Source organism: Rutilus rutilus, assembly GCF_951802725.1.
Source record: "Rutilus rutilus genome assembly, chromosome: 18".
NCBI lineage: Eukaryota > Metazoa > Chordata > Actinopteri > Cypriniformes > Leuciscidae > Rutilus > Rutilus rutilus.
The window spans coordinates 13,208,213-13,227,688 of NC_140231.1; the positions used below are offsets into that span (position 1 = coordinate 13,208,213).

The window sequence follows — 19,476 nt, forward strand, 5'->3', positions numbered from 1 at the left end:
ACCGTGGTGTATGAAATACCTCCATAATAATGGACAAAGAGGATCTGGGGTTTTACAGTATTTTTATTTTAGTTTTTACTATCTGACAGACAAAGTGCTCAGAGAACAACATCAAATCACAATATCACATTTTGCCAACAGAGAAGGGAGCGCTCCCCTTCCCAGAAGCTCCACTGTTTGGTCTGCTCCGCCGTTTACAACCAATACAAGTTTATTATTCATGTAACATTGTCACAAATACGGGGAGGAAAGGGAGAGCATGATACACTCAAGCACACAACACAACAGAATACAATTCTAAAATAAGTGTCTTTGTTTTCAAACTAATATTGTTAGTAATTTTATATTAAATTTCTTGAACCGTAATCACACATCCCAGACAATGCATTAATATTACATGTGAAAACACAAAATAATATTCCTCAGAGTCAGGAATTAATAATGTTAACTAGCAACTATATATTACTTTGTTTCATTTTCAATATGATAAACTGCCCTTGCTGGGTACACTGATCTGAACTCCAGTACTCGCATCATCCACGCATCATTATGAGGACCGGTGAGGCCATACTGCACTGAAAGGAATGTGACAAGTCAACTCGAGTGGCTGGTGCCTGAATTGGAATGACTTAAATTGGAATAATAATAAAAAAAAAGTCTGACATACATTGACATACATTTGCTAAGGGCCCACTAAAAAATACTGTTTCCTTGTTTTTAGCATGAAACCACGCCTAGAGCTCTTCAAAAACAAAAATAATCTTCTGTGTACCTTTATTTTTCCCATTTCTGTTTCAAAAGTGTAATACATTTTAAATAGATATATAAGACATTGCAATGACAACCCTAAAGTACAGAAGACAGCGCAGGCCTGTGATTGGTTGGTGACAGGAAGGGTAGCAGCTGTGCACTATACTATTGGCTGGCGGAAGCTGGAATGTTGGGAAGCAGGATGTTCAGTAGGAATGATCGGCCACGTAAAGGGACTGTCCTGCTGCTGCACCGGTTACACTGGAGACGTACTTGCCCTGAGCAGCCAATCCATTAGCCTGAGGAAAGTTCACAAAGGTCAGTTTATGCTGCCTGAATCAGCGGTTTCAGACAGGCTTTACATTAACAATAACAAAACAATAGTAACCCAATAATTACAAACAGATTCACATAGCTCTATTGTTATAAAATGTTGTATATTATATATATATATATATATATATATATATATTACATTTATTATATTATTTTCCAGTTCATGTTTGTCAATCCATATATTTACTAGAAAACTGTCATTAAATTAGTGATACGATATAGTGATGTAGCAATATTTTGTACTGAAACAGCAAAAGAGAAATTAAAGTTTTCATTTAGTCAAAAACCAGGGCTACACGATAATGGTTAAAGTGAGAATTATGATTATTTTGCTCAAAAATTACAATCATGATTATTATTCACGATAAATAGTTTAGTTTAAATAATATCAAGCAATTCCAGAGAAAGATAAGTTAACACACATATGCGCTTATATAATATAATATTATTATAAAAACTAATAAAGGCCATTTCATATTTCACTTCACCTAATAGGCCTGTAGGTGGCAGATGGACATCATTTGACCAACTATGATGGCTTCATCAAACGGAAAATCAATACAAAACCTGTGGCTCATAATATTAATTCCAATAATTCCAAATGTTACATTTTTACTTTCTATTGTAGCATGGAGGTTGCATAAGTGCCTTTATTCACCAACCATGATCGCAAACAATATGGACGAGATTCATGTTTGGATTTATTACAGTTCGTCACAGATTTAGGAGTAAATCGCATACGCATGACACTTTCATTCGCACAGAATTTCACAATGGACATTGCTTAACTTCCACTTGCATGTTTGTCGGTGCTGTACAGATCATCAGTGCTTTTTTTACCTATATTTAATGTATACAGTGAAGAGAGACTATGCAGTGTTATTTTACATTTGATTATTCGATTTCTGTACCTAACCTTTAACTAACTGCTGTTAGATCTACCTGAAAAGCACAGATATTTTAATTAGCATCTTTGTTCTATTGTGTTTGTGCAATTGCATGTAGTTTGATTAAACAGTCTGTGATCAAATAAGAACAAATACTTGACTTTATTACTGTTTTTATTTACTAATGCTAAATCCAGTTATTTCAATAGGAATCCAAGCAATCAGGAATTTTGCATGAGCGGGAAAGATTTCTCCACAGATTCAAGTTGGTAAGATTGGCAGATTTGCCACATTGACCAACAGAAAACTGCTTGGTTTGAAAGCGACTATTGACACTAAACAATGGACCTTATTTGCCTGTGAAATTTGGGTCATTTGACTGCCCCTTAATGAGGAAATGATTTGAATAACTGACCTCAGCACGCTTGATGAACTCCTCTGTGGCGGCCTTCTCGTTGTCCTTGGACCCGCGCCAGGCGTTCAGGGCAGAGGCCTGCAGGGCACGTCCATAAGAGAAGGTGAGGGCCCAGGGTTTGTTCAGAGGGCAGGTGTTGATGGCGTTCAGGTTGATGGACGCCTCCTCCTCACTCTGACCTCCAGAGAGGAAAGTCACACCTGCCAGGAAAATGGGACTGTGATCTCACCACATAATGTTAACTGCTCACATTTTTTAAAAACATGATGTTTCCAGAAGTAACTACGTTATTGCGCTCTTCGTATTCTTAAAATACCCAGCAACCTCATTCTTTAGGCCTCAAAACCAGTGAATTAAACAGCTGGTAGTTTCCCTATAGACTCACCTGTTACTGCGGGGGGAACGGTGCGGCGCAAGGCTGTCACTGTTGCCATGGCAATCTCCTGGTTGCTGAATTTGGTGGGGCAGGAGTGACCAGCTGTCACCATGTTGGGTTTCAGAAGAGTTCCCTCCAGATAGACATGATGGTCAGACAGGGCCTTGTAGCAAGCAGCAAGGACCTGGAAATACATGGGAAATAGGTCAAGTAAATGTAACCATAGCCGCTTTCCGACCAAGTAGTTACAGGAACTTAGTTATAGGAACTGTCCACTCCTAAACAGTTCTAAGAACTACTCTCCCCCAAACTCGGTTTTGCTGTTTGCGTTCGCACTGGCCAAGCGGCCATAGGAACTGGTAGGAGGGGTAAGGGCGTGACGCAACCACAGCGACTTTTATTTTGACGGCGCGACGGACCTTTATTTTGGCGGCGCTGTGAACGCCAGAGCAAACAATGCTCGCATTCTCTGTGTTTATTAGTTAGCGCTCTGTCTGACAGTACTGTTTAATATGTTATTAGATAGAACTGTTATAGAAAGTAGACAGTATATGAAAAAAAGGTTATTAGCCTTGTGGTTGATGTCCAGTGTTGCTAGCTGGGCAGATAAACATATGTTTGGCTTGGTCCTCTCAAAGTTGCGTTGGATTTTCTCTTCAGCATAAAGGTTCAGAGACCCATCTATCACTGTTTTCATGTTTGTATAGTTAGTTTCTGGAGTAAATATATAGGCTATAATCTGTGTGTTTACATTCTAGCTGTTTTAAAAATGGCGGGTGCTGGTGTTCCGCGTGCGTTCGGTCAATCAGCGTACACTAACGTCACGGGTAGTTCCTATAGTGCTGGTTTAGACCCTACTCTGAAGTAGGACCTAAATTAGTTCCTCCAAATGGAGTTCCTAGAACTAAAATCGTTCCTAGTTCCTGCGGTGCGAACACGCCGACATCCGGGTACTTTAGCCAATAGTTCTAGGAACTGTGAAAAGGTTCCTCCGGTCGGAAAGCGGCTCATGTATCATGCCACAACCCATTAAAACAAGTCTGGTTTGAATGATATAATTTGATTTCACTTGTTACGTACCTTCTCTGTAACATACTGGCAACGCTTCAAGTCATGGTCACCGTCAGGTAAAATCTCTGGCTCCACAATGGGCACAATGCCATTCTGAAAAACAAAGACAATATTACGTAAAAAACTAAACAAAACACCCATCACTCCACTGACTACATCTCTCATATCCATTCATTAGCTTCGACAAAACATCTAAATATACATTTAAACCTTTGTAACTTGTATTTCTTTATTTCAGTGTTATTTATATACAGGGTCGTAAGTCTGGGGGCCCTAATCAGGATAATTTTGGGGCCCTTCCTTGCAGTGAATAGCCTAATGGAGTATTGCCACCACAAACCAGCAACTGCCCACAATTATTTATTGTTTTATTAAAATTTTATTTTATTAATATTATACTAGTTACAGGTGTTGCTGGAGTCTCGATCTTTGAACTTCTTTTCCCTTTTCCACACTTTAAAAAGAGGAAGAAGTTGGACCAGTAATTTCTTTGCTTCCTTTTAAAGTGATTTAAACATATTCTTATATATTGATGCATCAAAGAGATAAACAATTCTACAAAAGATTCTAGTTTGAGTTGGTATTTATATTTTTTAAATATTCCAACTACAAAAACACTACTTCAGCGAACAATCATTAACCAAATGTGTATTTAAAATGTTTAGTTATAAAATATATACATAAATCTAATAAAAACTCTAGGTAACACTTTTTAACTAGGCTACATTTTACAGTAAAAAAAATAATAATTTTAGTGTCATTGTTACACGTTACATGTAGTTCATACAAAAATAATTCTACAGTAAAAACTGCTTAAAATGTGGATTTCGTTAGAGTAGTAGCTCTACTATAATGGGCTTATGTCCACTTTAACGCACACTCCGAGGCTGCCGTGAAACAGCGCCGTGAATTGTGCAGAAAATGCAATAGGCGGCTTTTTGTGCATTGTGTAATGTCAAGTTCAAAAATTCATAAAATAATTCTACAGTAAAAACTTCTTAAAATTTGGATTTAATTAGACTAGAGAATCAGCTCTACTATAATGGGCTTATGTCCACTTTAACGCACCCTCCGGCTCCGAGGCTGCCGTGAAATAGCAACGCGAATTGGGCTGAAGGCGCAACAAGCGGTTATTTGTGCATTGTATAATGTCAAGTTCAAAAACTCATAAAAAAATAATTCTACAGTGAAAACTGCTTAAAATGTGGATTTCGTTAGAGTAGTAGCTCTACTATAATGGGATTTTTTTTTTTTTTTTCTCTTGTTCCTTTTTTTCTGCACCCGATGGATAGACTCGTTTAATTTTTGTGGTCAAATTTCCAAGTCCAGGGAAGACAACGATTTCTATACGGTTGGTTGACTGAGATTATTACTCGTGACAATAAAACAAAATATATGGATATGAGAATGTGTATACAACATAACTAAATTAACGATCTCATAGGCCTACATATTTTCTAATTTCACTAAACATTTAATTAAGTTTCTTGAACATTTTTATTAAACATGGACCTTTATGTTCATTAAAAATACTTTTTAAGCTATTGTATGTTCTTTTTTTTAATGTAAGCAACTAATTTAGACGTGCAAACTGGGTGCCGGTGTGGTGAGAAGTTCGGGCTCGGCCAGATTCGGCTCGAAGTCGGATCCGGATGTGGAGCCGTGCGCGTTGTTACAAAAAAAGCAATGAACACCGCCAAGCGAAATGTGGTCTTGTGCACCCAACGAGCACGACCGCCCACACCGCAATGATGTCATTTTTGCTGCGCGCACCTTCGCGCTCGTGCAGAGGCGTTGAGTATAAACCGCTTATATAGCTTTAAAGGGTAACTAAACCCTAAACCCACTTTTTTTATTTAATGATCTGTAAGAATGAGGCTTTATTAGTGCTGTTCATTGATTCGAGTAACTTTTTGGACATTTGGGTATAAAGTGTTTTAATTTTACAATATATGGTGTAAAAACGTCTGAGTGCTGCCCTCTTAAGGTTGAACGGTGGCTACTGCAGTTGAATTTTCCTATTGGATGTTGCGGTGGCAAGTGACGTAAAAGGTGGCAGGTGACGTAAGCAGGTTCCAGCTCTACCACGCCCCTGGTACGAGCTCACCACGCCCTTGGTATGAGCTAGCGTAGATTTATCTGTGTACAGTGGTCAGGAGGGTACGTAGGTGTAGTGTTGCTGGTTGCAACAGCACTGCTGGACTGCATAGCTTTCCAGCAGACTTGGAAAATAGGCGCCAGTGTTTGCATGCACTTGGCCTGGAAGACCGTGAGTGTGAAACCTGCATTTTCGCGGGATTGCTTCTCCAACGCAATAGAGGTGGAAATGGGCTTCTCCTCCACACAGCTCGCGCTGAAAAGCGACAGTGTAAAATGCTGCTGATCCTGCATGGACTCCACCACCGCAGCGGCGTCTTGATGTGAGTGATCATATATATTTTAATCACAATTTATGGTTAGGCTAAAGTTAATCCTCTGGGGTCGACAAACGCGTCGGCGCATTTTGCTGGATTTTTTCACATAGCGGCAAAATATGAATATTAGGGCTGGGTATCGTTTAAAAAATTTCGATACCAATACCGATACCGATACCTTGATTTCGATACCGGTTCCTGATCGATACTTTTTTCGATACCAATTTTATGAAATCCATTTTAACAAGATTACATAACACATTACCTCAGAAAAACTTTGGTTTTATTTTTTCAGTTTGACTCATGCTCCTTAGTCAGTGCACAAAGGAACAAAAAAAGCACAAAGGAACAAAATATTCCTTATACATATACATAAGGTACAAAATATTTTTTTTTATAAAGAGCTCATGCTCACCAAAGCTGAATTTATTTCATCAAAAATACAGTAAAACTTGTAATATTGTGGAATAGTATTACAATTTAAAATCTTATTTGATTATATTTCAAAATGTAATTTATTCCTGTGTTGTCAAAGCTGAAATATGAAAACAGTTTTTGGAAGGTCATTTTTGATCACTTTAATGCATGCTTACTGAAAAAAAATTCTGACCAACACGTTTTTGAACGGCAGTGTACATTCAGTAGGTCATTATTGCAATATAAACACAGTCAGAGTGATCAACAAGGTATCTCTTCATTTACCAGTCGAAGACGCAGCAACTTTCTGCTCTTATGTTTACTCCGTGCACTGTCAAGGGCTTCATCATATCTGTCGCGGTACCGTCTTTGCAGCCATTATTTTACCACAAATACTGCATCGCGCGCTGTTGGCATCGAGCCTGGAGAAATGTAGCCACACTTTTGATCGACTTTTCCACATCTTTAGGGTATTGTGAGTGTGTGTGCTTGCGTGTCATTGAGTATGTGCGCGAGTTTGTGTGTGTGTGCTCGCGTCCATAGGCTCGCGTCTTATGAGAATGTGCGTGGACAGTTTGTGTGCGCGCGCGCGTCTCATAAGAGTATGTGCGGAGAGTTCCGCGCGTCTCGTGTGTGTAGAGTTTGCGTGTATGTGCGTGAGCGAATTTAGGCGTGTCGTTGTGCATTTCATATGTATTTGTTTGAGCACTGACGTTGACGAGTTAACCCCTTAGGTATCGAAATCTGGTACCGAAAAACAAGTCATTTTTCGATACTCGATAGTATCGAGGCAATTCGGTCGGTACCTAAAAAGTATCGAACTCGGTACCCAGCCCTAATGAATATGCCTATAGAGAGCGCGCGCTATTGACATCAACTCGATAAAACCAGAGAATGACGGGCTCTGATAAAACTCATCAGATGCACTTTACGTCGTCTTTCGACTCTGTGAGCAAACTCCATTTTAGAGTCTGACAGCAGGTCTCAGGTGCACGCCCCCCCCCGCTCACGGTTCGTCCCCTCTATCTCCGCTGGGGTCTGCCCACTTTTCTAGCATTTTTCAAATATTGACAGTGGGTGGAGTCAGGCTCTGACCAGGGGTTTAGTTACCCTTTAAACCGCAGCGACACCGGCAGGTACCATCTGTAGTTAGGGGGCCCCCTAGTGGCGGCGGGGCCCTAAGCAGCCGCTTAGTTCGCTTATAGGGAGAGCCGGCTCTGTTTATATATATTATTGTTGTATTTAGTTATATTTTTATTAATTCACTTGTTTTATATTTTCATTTTAGGTTAAGTTTGTGATTTTGCCATTTTTATATATTTTTTCTGATATTTCTATTTGGCTTTAATTTATTTTTGTACTTCAGTTTATTTTATTGCAGTTTATTGCAGTCATTTCAGTTAATTAAAGGAAAACATTTTTTGTTAAATAATTTATTTTTATATATACATATATACGCATATATTGCTTTATATGATGAACAGATTTAATGTTATGCAGAACGTTTGAGCGGAAGCAGGAACCAATGAGGTTCATTCTTGTGTTGCGCAGCACGTTTGAGTTTCAGCAAGAACCAATGAGGTTCGTTCTCACGCGTCAAGCCAGTACTGTCTAGCGAGACTGTCAATGGAGGGACAGAAATCTCTCCGATTTAATTAAAAATATCTTCATTTGTGTTCTGAAGATGAAGTCTTACAGGTTTGGGACAACATGAGGGCGAGCAAATGACAGAATTTTCATTTTTGGGTAACTAAACATGAACTAAACCGTTAATAGTATTAATTTTAGTTAACAATAACAACACTGCTTTAAGTTCAACACAAAGCTGGCCAAGACTTAAGAAGCTCACCTGCTGGCAGATGCTGGCGTAGCGAGCCAGGACATTAGCGTTCTCCATGATGGCCAACTCTGAGGGAGTGGTCTCACTGATCTTCAACACACAGCGCCACTTGGCAAAGTCTGCACCGTCTTTCTTATACTGAGCACAGCGTTCTGACAGGCCATCGAGCCCTTAAGACAAACAGGTATCCCATTGACATAACACCATAACTGCCATCCTTTTAAACAAATAAAATAGCGGTGACTGTAAGCTTACCCTGTGTTGTGGTCTCTCCGTTTGTTCCTGCCAGAGGGACGACACCTTTGTCAACCTGAAAAAGAGGACAACCTGCTTTAGGATCAAACTGTCATGGCTGCACGGCTAATAATCCTGCAAATTGTTGAAACTGCTTTATTTACCTATAAACTGTACATACAAAGCAATAATAGAAGTATAATTTGGAAGAATATTTCAAATGTACATTTACACAAATACATCTTCAATCAACAAAAAGGTCTTGTATCAATTAGAATACTTGGCTGAGGCAAACATGAACAACCTCCATTAACCTGATAATCTTACCCTAATCCTTTGCCTACTGTGTTCTCTAAAAAGTCTTCCCTCATACGTGTGTGTATATAAATATATTCACTCACACACACACACACACACACACACACGCACACACACACACACACACACACAGGCCAAAAGTTTGGAAACATTACTACTTTTAATGTTTTTTAATCAGATCTTCAGAATCAGAAATCATTCTAATATACTGATTTATTATCAATGTTGAAAATAGTTGTGCTTCCTAAAATTGTTTTATAACCTGTGACACTGTTTTCAGGATTATTTGATGAATAAAACGTTTAAAAAGAACAGCATTTATCTAAATGGAAATCTTTTGTAACAATACACGCTACCATTTAAAAGTTTGGGGTCAGAACTCTTTTTCTTTCTTTTTTTGAAAGAAATGAATACTTTTTTTCAGCAAGGATGTGTTACATTGTTCAAATAAATAAAAATGTGTTAAACTGCACTGCAATTGGATTTACATTACCAACACAATGTGTATCCGATATGAATAAAACGCATCGTCAAATTATAATTGGAAGGATTACTATTGCTGCTTCCAACAGTGTGCATTTTACACTATAAATGTACTTTTTTGCTAGTACTTATGTGTATTTAAATATCTTTGGTTGTAAATACTGAATAGTTGAGCTATTTAAAGCACATTTGAATTTAGCAGCTGATCAAGTGATGCACTGAACGTTCTAATCACACCACTGCTATTGTTCTTGTACCTTGATTCCCACAACCATGCCCCTGTCCTTGATCAATTTGGCAAAGCATGTGCCATCATCAGCGTTCTGATAGAGGGTCTCGTGGAAGAAGATAACACCACCAATGCACTTGTCAATGCGCTCGTCAGCAGAGAAAAGGAGCTGGCGATAAAGACGGCGGTTCTCCTCTGTGTTCTCCACGCCGATTGGGTTCAGACGCTTTGCCATACTTCCTATATAGACGCAGACATACATATCATTGTGTTAGACTGGGACTGGCAGAAAGCGGTAGGTGTTTCAGTCACTGTTTGCAGAATGTCTCGTTTTCCAAAGAATGACAGAACGTGTCAACATGACGGGAGTAAATGATCAAACTGAATGCGTTACATTCATGTACGGTGCAACCGTCACTGACCTGTGGACTCATCTGCAGCGAGGATGCCCTTCCCAGGAGCTACGATACGCTGAGCGATGTCCTGAAGCTCCTTCTTCTGCTCAGTAGTGAGTGCGGGGTACTGGTGCGTCATGATGTCTGTGGCTCAAAGCAACCTGCAATAGAGGAAGAGGAGACACGACTGTCACTTCATCCATCTCAACTTCACATATTGAAACAAATCTGTGTCTATTTGATTATCCATCCATCAATATATCTATATCTAGATATATATATATATATATATATATACCAGCCTGACATTCAAGAATTTATGAAATTATGAACATGCAAAAACAAGAGAGAACCAACGAAATATTAATAACTGATTATGTTATAGTCAATGCTTTTTCCTAAGAGCTGCTTTTTATGCATTTTTATTTTATTTTATTTATTTTAAATAAAACCTGTAGCTGTAGTTTGACTTATTTGCCAAATAATTTTGTCAGATAAATACATTAACCAAGTTTAGCATTTACTTTTTCCTTCAAATTTAAAACCATTTAATATTTTCCTCATGTTTAATCGAACTTGTAGAGTCATAAAAAAAACAAATATCAGTAAAAAAAACAACAACAAAAAAAAAACAGTAATATTGTGAAATACAGTTTTCTTTTTTCAATCATGTATTATGTAAATACGCAATTTCTTCCTGTGATGGCAAAGCTGAAATTTCCAGTCTTCAGTGTCACATGATCCTTCAGTAATCAGTCTAATATGCTGATTTTCTGCTCAAGAAACATTTATTTTAGATGTGGAAAACAGTTGTTCAGCTCTTAATTTGAGAGTCAGAAGCAGAACATGACTCGAATGTGAAACTGGCTGGCAGCGCTCGCGGCAGCTTAGAAACAGTCTCACACAAGGAACAATCCGTCTCCTGGAAACATCTAACTGCTGGCTATGAATAAACAAAACAGTGTCCCATTACTCAATGTATCTAAAAGGGTTGGTTAATATTCCTGCCCACTCTTCCTCACAGCTCTTCAGTGAGGCTGAATTGCATAATGCAGACTAAAGCCATGATTATGCAATCACAGCTCTCTAATCTCTGCTGTCAATCCCCATTAGACTTGCCCCACTGTCTGCGACTATCTGTTGCTACTCATATTTAGAGAGCTAGACTGACACAGCATTTCATTTAAAGGGCACAGATTATTACTTCAGCATAATTTTTTAAAACGTTGTATTCTCTTCCGGGTCTGTTGTCAATCCGCGTTCACGACTCCGCAGTGACGCTGCTGACCATGCACACTTACGCACTATTTAAAAAAAAAATAGCAATATCAAAATACAAACAATGTAGAATAGCTTGAATACAGCGTGCGTCTCCCTCAGACTGTAAACGAAGCTCGGGTGCACCAGATAACACGTCAGCAGCGTCACTGCGGATTGACAACAGACCCGGAAGAGAATACAATGCTGAATAAAGTCGTAGTGTTTGTTATTTTTGGACCAAAATGTATTTTCGATGCTTCAAAAAAATTCTAACTAAACCACTGATGTCACATGGACTACTTTGATGATGTTTTTATTACCTTTCTGGACATGGACAGTATACCGTACATTTTCAATGGAGGGAGAGAAAGCTCTCGGACTAAATCTAAAATAGAGCCCGACCGATTTATCGGCAGGCCGATATTAGGCATTTTCCAAACTATCGGTATCGGCATTTATAATGGCCGATAAATGAATATTTCAAAAATAAAATAAAAACGGACGAAACACCCTTCAACCATGTCATGAGTGTTGGCGTTGTATAGTTTGTCCACCAGAGGGCACTCTACACCGTCCCTGTTGGCAACACTCGTGTATAACGCGCCACACATCCTGCAACCTGCTGATCCAGCCAGAGTCGGGCAGAGAGAACCAGTTATCCGCGAGTGAGATCATCGGTTGGTCACGAGACATACATTGCTTGAATAACAATTAAAAGAACATCCCCATCAGTTCTCTTAACTCAAATAAGCATGACAAAATTCGTGACTATCATGTCCAGTTTTGCTGCTGTTAAATAAGCCGAGAGTGAAGCGGAATTAGCTAGTAACTACGTTACGTTGTTACAGTGTAGTTGACTGACTGTCCTTTTAACTTTTGACAATGTGACTGAAGGATTTCTTTAATAGCGTGACAGTTATAGCAATGAGACGTATCATCTCTCCTTGGCCTGTTATATTGAAAATGTATGTTTTACAATTTGCAGTATGACGTTATCCATTGCTAAATTATGGCTCATCATAGACTAGCTAACCACAAAGCTAGCTAATGCCACTATCAGTGGAAGACCGCTAACGTTAACATTAATGAGCTTGGAAACCACAACGAACTTATTCTGCCTAAATAAAGTAATGATTACTGTATTTATAACTAGCATATCTCTAGTTACAGTCCCTGCATTGTAAAATGTAAGTTAGACTTGCGAGGAGTGAACATTTAGACATAGAGAAAAAGTATCAAACGTAGCTTGTGCATAAAAGTTAGCTTTTCTTTTACACGTGTGTGAAATCCAATGACGCCAAGTGTGCGTTGCAGACTGTCGTTCAGCCGCAGCATTAACGAGTGGATTTAGATCGCTAAATAGTAGGTTTTAGAAGGCAGGCAGCAACTGATGATTGAAAATGGTTTGATGTAGCTTGATGGAAAGAATTTAAAAAGTGCAGGTAAAGGGATAAGCAAGCTGACATTGTCATTATAAGGTAGCTTATAAGGCAATGTAGGGACTAATTATTACACACGCACACAAACATTTAGGAGTGACCTTTATCTTGTTTAAGGATAATATAAATGATGATGATAGTAATAATGTCATCATTATTTAATATTTTGATGTTCCTCTGTTCTGTTGTGACAATAAAAGAAACAAGTTTCTTTTTAAAATGCATTATATTATTTTAGTTAAAACTCATAAATAACTACAAATAACTAATGTTAGGGAAATCTGTTAATGTTTTGTTGCGCGTTTCTGAAAATAAATGTAAAAAAAATTATAAAATAATAATCGGACGATATATCGGAATATCGGATTTTAAAACCAACAAATATTTGTATCGGTATCGGCCTTCAAAATCCTTTATCGGTGGGGCTCTAATCTAAAATATCTTAAACTGTGTTCCGAAGATGAACGGAGGTCTTACGGGCTTGGAACGACATGAGGGTGAGTCATTAATGACATAATTTTCATTTTTGAGTGAACTAACCCTTTAAGTACATCTTTAATATCATAATTGCTTCTATAATCTTTGAAAGTGTACTACAAGAATGTACTGACAAGCATTGTGGTAAACTAATCGTCATTATAAACAAAGCATTTATTTAATCAAGCTCCAAAAACGGCTCATCTGGATATTGGGTGACGCCACATGGGCAAATGCATTTGCATATGCCTGCCTCCAAAACAAGACATCGACAAATAGTTATACATCATCGCACACTAGGCCCCGCCCCCTGGCGTTCGGTCGCTTAACGGCTGACAGTTGCCTACACCGGATATGAGCGTCATGTCAAAAGTAAATATAACCCATTATAATCACTGATGCTGTCTACACTGGATACAGTATACAGATGCACATTCACTTTCTGACGGATCTACGCGCTTGAGTCTGTTGACAACAAGACAAATGGAAGAGTAAATTGAAGGGTAAAGGATTGTTCACTTTGACGTGTCCAGTTTAAACGGCTTGTTTGCTTCTCTGTACAGACTTCAGAAAGACACCAGCTTCAGGAACAAGTAGATGGTTTGTTTTTAATGCCGTCCTGGATCGCCAGCAACTGCATCGCAAATAGTAGGTAAATGATTTTTATGATGCTTTGTTTGTAAATGATGGTTTTATATACATAATGTTTTCAAAATACATACTCACTTGCAATGGTGAATGGGCTTTGATACTATGCAATGATGTTAGCCAATCATTACAGAGTTAAAGGTGAACTAAGAAACTTTTTTACCTTAACTGAACAGCTTCGGAGTCATTGGAATGGTTATATTACTTATTTCGGGTTGAATGGTGGTCGTTTCGCACCCCCCTGGTGCCCGTGAGCGGAAAATACGCACTTGCAACTTTGGGGCGGCGGGCCTCCGCGTCAGCGTGATATCAGGTCTCACGATGTAAACAATTGCTTTACGGCCAAAAGAAATCTGCTAAAATGCCGTCATTATTGCGCTTCCTCACGCTGTTCGAACCCGAATGAAGAAGACGTTTTAAAGAATGTCCCATCTGCTTTGATGTCGTTGATCTGCTAGCCTCTGGTGTCTGAGAATAGCCAACGAGTTTTTACAACAGTGTTGTCAAATATCTATTCCGAAGCTGTGGGGGAGCTCTAGAGAGAAACCTGCGAGCAAAAAGCGAGAATACAGCGAAGAAATCCCGAAGTTACTGAATGCAGCTTTAAGCCAAAATCCTTTTCAAGACAAGTCATTTCACTCGGCGGCCATCTTTGAAACGCCTCTCGGGCATGCAAGTGCAGCTCCTGTCTCTTTGAATTTCACCAAAACTGTTCGCCAAGCTTACGATTAAACTTCATAATTGAAATTACCAATGAAATCTGATAACTGTCTCAAATTTTGTTTCAACATTTTTAGGCTGGATCAAGCTAATGCGCAGTGGAAGTCTGACTGTCTCTATAGGAACCGGAGCTTCTAACGGCAGTGGCGCGATGACTTCACCAATTGGCGATTGCCTCTTATTTAGAAGGCGGGACTTATTCCACCATATTGAGCGTTGCACTTTTCCCCATTCAAAACAATACGAGTGACGCGTCTTGTGTTATTCTGTAGTCTTTGGTTAAGCCGCCCCTAAAAACGGATCATTTCAGAAAGAGGGTCAGAATGAGGCTTGAAAATAATTGTTTTTCCACATGTATATTTGGGGGTTTTTTTGTGTGTGCAAAAATGTATTTACATTAGAAGTGAACCTCAAGGAACATTAAACTAAAATAAAAATCCATGTCATAACCCCTTTAATGCATGACAAATATGATTAAAACAATGATATAAAATGGAATTTACAAAGTGCACTTTTAAATGTATACTTATTAAGTGTATACGTGTGTTAAGAAAAAGATAAAAGTGGACTTTTGTTATATTATCAACAAGTACAGTTTTATACTTTTAAGGTTTAAGGTACACTACAAGCACAGATTCAATTAAATGAATTGCACTTCTTTTTCACAAAGGTTCATTTCTCACTCTCAGTGACATACCATATTTATGACTTGTATTTTAAATTGACTGTGCAGTTCATGGCTCGTCTAAATCTCTTTCTATGTCTTAATAGTCTTCCCGGTTGAGTACTCCCCCATCTCTATGCTGAATGGAACGAGCCTAAACCGGCACAAACTGGCTGGTCTGTGTTGATGTAAATCACAGTTGGATGCGCTCTGGCTATAGGCACACCAGTTTATGCACACAGAAAGAGAAACCCTTCACATATTGTCCTTAATTGAGATTTTACTGAAATGAATTAATGTGGGATTTAATGAGAGTTATTATCAGTTATCAGTTCAAGCCGGTTGTTGTTCCTCTACATCTAGCATCTCAGCTACTGCTGTATTTCTGTGCTAGCAGATGGTTTATCACAGCATTACTGAAGAGACAGGAAAGCACACATCTCTGAAGCTCTGTGAATGATTCCAACTCATTGGTTTTGTCGAACAATGGAAGTTTCCACTGGAAAACACAGCCTACGGCTGCCGCTCACCTCATTCATCAGGCGATCTCAAATCGTTTGAGTTCTGCGAGGGATGTGTTACGGCACGCTTTTACCATTCCACTTCTTCACTCTGTAATACTTCAGTACAAAACTTCACTGTCTGGCTTTAGTTTGAGCAATGCTAATGCTAAAAGGCCAGGCTGTATTGGCTTCATTGGCAATGTGTTGTGTGTAAAGGACAAACAGAGGTCATTTTGATGTATGACCACAGTCAATGACCCATGATGAATAGGTGTCCACTGGTCCTAATTCAAAGGGACCTTAATTTGCCCTTTGCTTGACAATTGTTATCACATAAAGCATGGGATAATCTTTGTGTACTAAACCTTATGTTTCCAAGACGCAAACTGTACTTCAATACAGGTCCATATTTAAATTTTATGTTAACAAATAATTACATTATTATTTTATAATTAAATATCATTGATACATATTTGATCATTATTTGAACTAATTTATTGTCATTTATTTGTATTTTTTTTAATTGTCATTTAAATGTAATATTATCAGAGTCCTACAACTCACTTCTACTGGGTAGCTTTTATGAGATTACTTTGTAATTGTTATTTTATACTGATTTCTAGATAGCATGTTATTATTTAGCATCTTTATGTATTTTTACTTTATTTTTGTAAATTGTTTTGAGATAAAGATGCTATAGAAAGTTTTTTTTTATTATACGATATTAGACTGCTTGCTAATTTCAGTTTATTATGAGACATTTTGTAGATGAGCTCCATTTAAACAACAGCTTCTACAGAAAACCACATTAGCTATCCATTTACAAAGCGTCATCTGTGTGAGTTATGCAAGTGAATATATTTGATGAGTCATGATGCCACTGTTTATTAGACACGCACTTCTAAATCATTTAGTTAGAGTATTCATTTTTAACTGTTTTTAAACAAATCACACAGTGGATCATATGAATGTCTACAAGGCATCAATCTGATATAATGCTTGAATATACAAGCTAAAAATAGCAGGATGAAGGAGCTAACCGGTCTATAATCAGATACAGCTGTGAAGAACAACCCCTTCCGACTGTTGCCGACACCTTTTACCAGTGAACATACAGTTCTAATGCTTCAGATCCAACTATAAAAAGAAAATATTTTTTTATTCAAACAAATCTTTCAATTAGGGATTGGGTGGCCTTGCAGAAGATGCTTCTCAAAGAAAATGCTTCAGGCATAAGTGACAGCTGATTGTTTCAGTCTGTATCTTTGACAGGATCGGTTTCTCTGCACCGCATCATGCGCAACAGTGACCGCCCATTTTTCGAGACAGGGATATCTGCAGGTTGGAGTAATGGGTGAAACGCCACAGAAACGAACCCCTAACCCTCCCCCCACACCCTAACAAGCAGTCTTTGCGACAATTCGTCACGCCCAGAACAGACAAAAATACAGAAAAGAATATGTACTTGGACCTGATTTTGTCCATCTGGAATTTATTGGATGGTTATGGTTTGCTATTGGTCGATCTCACGTGAGTCATCAGAGAAGAGAAGTCGGTGCAAGGGTGAGAAGTTATTTTGATTAAAGATTATGAGGGCAGATTCATTAAAAAAAAAATTATGTGCACAGAGAAATCATTTATAATAAATAAAAAACAGGAATTGACAATTCTGATTTTGACATCAAGGTCAATATTGCAAAATATCCCTTAATTTACAAATAGCAATTTGAGAGCGTTTCCATTTTAACACTGACTTCTCTGATTGGTGGATTTCACTTAAGGAGTATGGGTAGTGTAGTTCATTACAGAGTTATTTGACTATTAAACTATTTATTTTAAATAAAAATAACACTGACTTGGTCAAAACGACTTTCTCAATAGAGAAAAACGACACGATGCGCTTATGCGTCATTAGGCCTAGAAACACGTTTCCATGAGGCCATATCACATGTTCTTCTTCAAACAGATGTATTATGCATGGAGAATTACAATGGTCATGCAAAATATAGAAGATATTACATAAAAGAAAAAATAAGCGTCAAAGGCCACCGTTTAGAGAACCGTACATCCCGAGCTTATAGTCTTCATCATCAGCTTAGCTCGTTTAACCTTGATACATGTACCTGATGTGTCCTCAGAGAGGAGAGACACCATCTTCAGCACGTATACACGTCACGGGACAGGATGATGAGAGAACACAGCTCGCGTGATTCATTTCAAACATTCCACACTGCTGTGACGCACCGCGATGCGCGCGTGCTACTTGCGTCGGAAGCAGTGTAAGATGGGATGTTAAAGCGACCGAGGGGAACATTTAGAGTGATGCACATCTTTGACAGATTCTAAATTGGATGAAAATTGTTTTAATAGCGCTTTCGAGAGGATGGGATGTGTGTTAAATCTGAAGGACACTAGGAAACGCTATTTTCATCACGTTAGCTCACGTCCGCTAGGCTAAGCTACACTGATGTAGGAAATGCCTACGTGCAGATCGGCCACGCTCCCTTCTGCAGACACCAGTCTCATCCGTGATGCTGTATAGACCTACGCATTAATATGATGTTTTTATTTGCGTATTCTGTGAAATAAACACTATTCGGGTTCGGTTTGTCAGTTAGCTAACAGTTACACTAACGGTAAATATACGGAAGAGAGAGATGATGATGATGATGATGATGGTGTCGTCATCCGTGCTAAGGATGACATTAAATGTCGACATGATAATGTTTGTCTCTTTATATAGTTACTTTTTGAGTCAAAAATGAACATTTCACACTGACATTAATGAGAACTGCTTTTATATGTTGGACGTATCTGCTAAACGTATTAATTATTGTACCATGATGGAGAAGGCCATTGATAACGAAATGAGAACCACCTGTCGGATGACGCATTAACTTAACATTAAAGCAAATATGTTTTTTTTTTTTAATAGTAACGTTAAATTTAAACACACGCACGTTTAAAGTACAATTCAGAAGGAATTAACAAAATTACATTCAATATCCAAAATTATCTGATAAAATAATGACATGCCATCTATGAAAGTTGTAGTGTCACTATAATTACACGCACACATATTTATTTAAATGAAAGAATTTACTCACTTACCTGCTAAGGAGAGTGATTCAAAAGATGCCCTGATGTCGACAGCCTCCAGTTTCAATGCCGCAACGCAACGTGACCGCTTAGAAAAAGCAACCCACGTAGGGGCGTGGCTTTAGTCACGACCTTATTGTAATAATAGTTAATATTCATGACTCCTTAAAGTGACCTCGCACGTCGACATCACATTGCTTGAGGTGTGTTTACGAGCACGTAGGCTTTTTAAAAAGTCAAATGAAAAATTTCAGAATAAATAGCTAGTTAGTCAATGTAAAAAGAAAGAAAATGAGAACATTTGCATACATTTCTTTTTTCTTACAGAACATTTGTCTATTAATTATATATGCAATATCCACTATAGATAAACCAATTAATGATTGGCTATATTTTAAAAAGGCTTCTTTTATCTAGTATGGAAAAAAAGTGTTGAGGAATATCTTATTGTAGCTCAATAATAGCAGTAGCTGAAACTGCAGTACTGTGTCACTGGCTGGG

At 38.2% G+C, this 19,476-nt stretch overlaps 1 protein-coding gene across 1 annotated transcript; it reads right to left on the reverse strand.

Moving 5' to 3' along the window:
* Positions 1-45: 45 nt before the first annotated feature.
* aldocb (aldolase C, fructose-bisphosphate, b) lies at positions 46-19,101 on the reverse strand. The gene is made up of 9 exons (XM_084387050.1): positions 18,988-19,101; positions 10,193-10,326; positions 9,799-10,010; positions 8,762-8,816; positions 8,516-8,676; positions 3,845-3,928; positions 2,774-2,948; positions 2,389-2,588; positions 46-1,049 (listed from the first exon to the last, which is right to left on the reverse strand). The coding sequence occupies exons 2-9, from the start codon at positions 10,302-10,304 to the stop codon at positions 957-959; spliced, it is 1,092 nt and encodes a 363-aa protein (XP_084243176.1). The 5' UTR covers positions 10,305-10,326; positions 18,988-19,101; the 3' UTR covers positions 46-956.
* Between the last annotated feature and the right edge of the window lie 375 nt (positions 19,102-19,476).

Coding starts and splice junctions, on each gene's coding strand:
- aldocb (XM_084387050.1), bottom strand. CDS start 10,304: ATGACGCACCAGTACCCCGCACTCACTACTGAGCAGAAGAAGGAGCTT. Junction 2,949..3,844: donor GCCAGTATGTTACAGAGAAG/GTACGTAACAAG, acceptor ATGTATTTCCAG/GTCCTTGCTGCTTGCTACAA. Junction 2,589..2,773: donor CGTTCCCCCCGCAGTAACAG/GTGAGTCTATAG, acceptor TTTTCCTGGCAG/GTGTGACTTTCCTCTCTGGA.